The 4,839-nt window shown below is 48.1% G+C and overlaps 1 protein-coding gene across 1 annotated transcript; it reads right to left on the bottom strand.

The window, feature by feature from the left end:
• Positions 1 to 2,181: 2,181 nt before the first annotated feature.
• FAM25A (family with sequence similarity 25 member A) lies at positions 2,182 to 4,839 on the bottom strand. Its single transcript, XM_069460157.1, has 3 exons — positions 4,766 to 4,839; positions 3,525 to 3,587; positions 2,182 to 2,315 (listed from the first exon to the last, which is right to left on the bottom strand). The coding sequence occupies exons 1-3, from the start codon at positions 4,836 to 4,838 to the stop codon at positions 2,182 to 2,184; spliced, it is 270 nt and encodes an 89-aa protein (XP_069316258.1). The 5' UTR covers position 4,839.

Genomic DNA, 4,839 nt, shown 5'->3' with positions numbered 1-4,839 from the left:
TACTGCCCTCCATGACCACATTTTTAAAAACATCTATGTTGGTTTTCTGTTAAATTTATGCATCACGGAAATAAGTAATGTAGAAGCAAGGAGTTCCCATATTCCCACAGAGATGGCCACTGTTCATATGTATGTGATATATATGCTACCAGTTTCTTCTACTCTTACACAATTATATGTTTGCTTTATAAAAATGAACTCATTCTACATATATATCTTGCAGCTTATTACTTTACTGTACATTTTCCTGAATGATGTATGTGCATTTTCCTCATTTTTAACAGCCATGGAGTATTCCATTTCATATATTATATATGCAATATTCGTTAGCCAGTCCCTGCTGGTGGCTACCTAGAAACAGTTTCCATTTTCAAGCTAAGGTATTTATAACACACTAGAAATAATAGGTGTCAACTCCATACTGTGTCCCAAACATAATAAGCACAGCAAAACTTGCCATCCAAGTGATTTCTGTCAGCACTTTAGGATGTTTCCAATCTCTTGCTGGTACAAACATTCTACAACGAATCTGTGTTCGCCCTTTGGGCACCTGTATGTACCTGTGCACACCTGAAGAATAAAGTCCCGTGAGAGGAACTGCCATCCAAAGAGGGTATTTCAGTCTACACTGCCACCCACAATGTCCTCATCCTTTTGAGCTTGGATTTGGATTGGGGGATCAAAAGTCATCATGAACCAAGATACAGAGTCGCTGGACCGTGGCAAGTGTTCCAAAGCCAAGATGTTGGAGATTCCTGGGCTATTCAGAAACTTGTGAGGCCAATGCTAGCAGAGAGCCAGAAATATGGTGAGCACCTAACTTATTCTTTAACCAAAACACCTTTTCTTCTAATTTCTGCTGAGAACAAATTTTTGCTTTCAGCAAGATTAATAAAGGATGCCGTATTTTTACAAGTCATTTCTCTTTTTTATTCCAATTGTTTCTCTTTTCTTTTTTTTTTTTTTTTTTCTTTTTTTTGACAGAGTCTCACTCTGTTATTGAGGCTAGAGCGCTGTGGCATCAGCCTAGCTCACAGCAACCTCAAACTCCTGGGCTCAAGCAATCCTCCTGCCTCAGCCTCCTGAGTAGCTGGGACTACAGGCATGCACCACCGTGCCCGGCTAACTTTTTCTGTATATTTTTAGTTATCCAGCTAATTTCTTTCTATTTTTAGTAGAGATGGGGGTCTCACTCTTGCTCAGGCTGGTCTCGAACTCCTGAGCTCAAACAATCCACCCACCTCAGCCTCCCAGAGTGCTAGGATTACAGGCGTGAGCCACCGCACCCGGCCTGTTTTTCTTTTCTTTCTTTCTTCTTTTTTTTTTTTTTTTTTTAATTTTTTGAGACTGGGGTCTGGTTATGTTACCTAGGCTAGTCTTGAACTCCTGGGCTCAAGAGATCCTCCTGCCTCAGCCTCCCCAGTAGCTGGGACTACAGGCACACGCCACAGTGCCTGGCAATTCCAAACATTTTAAGCCAAATGCTACTTTAACATATGTTTAACTTCTATGATACTGACTTGCTTATGGGAGGAAAGAAAGAAGACCGGGCATTCTTGCCCACTACTGTCCACTACCAACAAGCCTGACACAAGTCTCCAAGTGGAGATTCAACACTGGCTTCTAGGACCAGTAAGCAGTGGACTCAGTTCCTCCTTGACAGGATTCTGTAACTGTGCAGCAGAAACTTACATGAAGCAGCTCAGTGGGAGCCTGCCCAGCTAAACTCTTATCAGGTTGATCTGTTATCCCCACCCGTCCTGCAAGAACATTTCAAGAAAACCCCAAAAACATGCAAGACAAATTATGGTCCTCCCTTGGGGTGTTTTTAAAGCATTGGGGGTGCCTCAAAGCTATTAATATACATAGTTTCTGGGGAAACAGCCTTTTAGGAAACGTAGCATAGACACTAACGATTCTTTAAGAGCTCCTTACTGATGAGAAATCTTAGACTGTGAGACAGAAGCATCTGACTCACCAGGGGAACCTATCCACCCCACAGCGGGTGCCCTGTACTGGCGTCCACCCGGCAGAGGAGAAACGGGACATGCACGGTGTTTCTGCTGAAAAATACTTGGCCTAGCGTTTCCAGCCAAATAGAAATAAATCCGGGACTCAGTGTGCACATTTCAGGGTTTTTTATTGAGATTTAGGAAGGGTCGGTGGTGGTGGCAGCTGTGCTCACTGCCCCAGCTTGCCTAGGCCCTCCGCTGCGTGGGTGACGGCATTTGTGACTGTGTTGGTCACCGTCTCAGTGACCTCCTTCACCACTTTGTCCCCTGATTCCTGGGCCTTCTTTAAGGCATCGGCAATAGCTGTTGGGAAGAAAGAGGAAGAATGTCTGGGTGAGCCATTCACCGGGCTAGCATCCCCTGGAGTGGCTGTGGGACGCGGCAGTCTTACTGGCTAGGTCCCTGGAGCAGCCCAGTGGGACCGAGGGCAGCAGGGCTCCTGGCGGAATGAATTCAGATCTGGTCCACTCGCCAGCAACTTGCGTTTCTTCAGCGGAGTGAGACTGAGCATCTGCTCATGGGTGTACTGGCTACTTACCCTTCATCTTTCTGCAAACTGCCTGCTTGAATCTTTTGGCCATTTTTATATTGGGTTGTTACATTGGATTATCATTTTTATTACAAATATTTTTCATCAGTTTGTGATTTTTTCTTTTGGCTTGGTTTATAGTTTGTTGGGGTATCTTTTACTATGGAAAATTTTGAAGTTTTATCTTCTCAAATTTACCTAGTATTTCCTTATGGCTGCTGGGGCTTCTGCCGTAGTTGAAAAGATCCTCCCATCCCTGAGATTGCATCATAGTCTCCTGTGTTGTTACTATGGTCTGAACTGTTTGTGTTCCCCCAAGTTCACATGTCGAAATCCTCCCCCCCAATATGATGGTATTCAGAGGCTGGGATTAGTGCCCTTATGAAAGAGACCACGGAGAGCCAGCTGGCTCCTTCTGTGCGAGGACACAGCTGGAAGTTGCCATCTAGGAACCAGGAAGGGGTCCTCATCCGTCACCCGCCTTACTCTTGGACTTCCTAACCTCTGGAACTGTGGGAAATAAATTTCTGTTGTTTATAAGCCACCCAGTTTATGGTATTTCTTTATAGCAGCCTGAGTTAACACAATTGTCATCTAACAATTTAATAAATTCGTGTATTTAAATTTAAGTCCTCGATCCATCTGGAATCTATTTTGTTGAGGATTGAGGCACACATACATATGCTTTTTACATAGTCCTACTCACAGCACACATACATACATAGCATTTATACAAATATGTATTTATATAAACATATAATTTTATATCTTAAACGTTTTGTCCCAGCACGCTGTCACATAGTCTTGTGACCTTGTCTTCTGAACATTCCACAGAGAAGACTGACTAGACGGAGCCCTAATGCAGAGTGATTCTGTGGCCGCCGATGCGCCAGCGGGGCAGGGTTTGACCTGGTTGGTCAAACAAGGGGTTGGTCCCAGCACCCAGCTTCCCTGCCTCCCCACCTGCCTCCCGCCGGCCTCACCTTTCTCTCCAACCTCCTTGGCATGGTCCACCACCTCCTTCACCACTTCCTCCACGGCATGAACTGAAAAGAGACAAGTCCAGAGTGAGCACACCTGCAGCCTGCGTCTCCTCACGGCGGCCTCGGCACCTCTGGACATCCAGGGTGGGCCTCTGGGATGCTGCCCCCAGCCAGGATGGGCTGGTTCCTGGGAAGGACCCCCAGCCAGCTTCCTTCAGAGATGCTGGGAGACAGCCCAGTGACTCCCGCTGGGGAGTCCTCCTGGCGGGGCCCAGTGACTCCTCCTGGCGGGCCTGGAATGCCCACGAACCGGCCCTCCTGCCAGCTGGGGCCCGGAGCCCAGGCCAGGCCTGTTTGCCAGGTCACAGCCTGGCAGGATGTGCCGGCTGGTCAAATCCTGCCTCCGGTCAAATCCTGAAGCCTCCTCCAACAAAACTAAGTCCCCCCAGGCAATTCCTCCAATAGGAGGGAATTCTCTGCCCTCCTCCGGTTGTGTAAGGTGTGGGTGGGAGTGTGCTGGATCAGAAAGATTTCCGAGTCCTAATTGTTACTCCACCCTCCACTGCTTGGTTCCCTCATCTGTGAAATGGAAATAATGCAAAGCTAGAGGGCTAGTGAAAGACTAAAGGGGCGGTCAATGCCGGCTGGAGAGTTACAAATGAAGGAAGGACATGTCTGCAGCAAACTCCAGCACGAACTTCTTCCCAGTAACGGCCGACAGGAGAACAAGCCTTCCGCAAACAACGTGGACCTCTGCATACGAAATGGGTTTCCAGGGACTTGGGCGAAATTGAAAATGTCCTTTTTGACTTTGAACAGAATCAGACTTAGTGGCTGCTTAATGAAGAAATATTTGAAACGTTAAAGTTACGGTAAAAATAAAAATCCATCTCCCTTTTTCTGCATAGGCTATTCAGGACAGGCTGTTTTGACACAGAAGGGCTCCCCATGTCTCCAGAAGGAAGAGCCCAAGCTGCCAGCTGCTCACCCAAGACTTGGGTTGCCCCCTGTCCCCAGGAGCCTCCTCTAGGCCAGCCCCTCCTGGCTCTCAGCCACAGACCCCAGGGGTCTGAGTCGAGGCACCCGCTTCACGCTGAGCTGCCCTCCGGGCTTGCGCCCCCAGGTGAATCGTGTCCTGGTGGGGCTGGTAGGCGGGGTTCCCCGCGGGGCCAACGCCCTCTCCTGCCTGCTGGGATCAGCTTCTGACAGGCCTAGGTGGAAAAGAGCCCCAGGGTCCTTACCGGCTCCCTCGGTGGCCTTCTCAGTGCGGTGGGCCAGGCCCTCAGCGGCAAGTTTCCCCAGTCCTCCGAGCATC

The sequence above is a fragment of the Eulemur rufifrons genome, chromosome 28 (genome assembly GCF_041146395.1).
Source record: "Eulemur rufifrons isolate Redbay chromosome 28, OSU_ERuf_1, whole genome shotgun sequence".
Classification (NCBI taxonomy): domain Eukaryota; kingdom Metazoa; phylum Chordata; class Mammalia; order Primates; family Lemuridae; genus Eulemur; species Eulemur rufifrons.
This window is presented reverse-complemented; position numbering and strand designations above follow the sequence as displayed.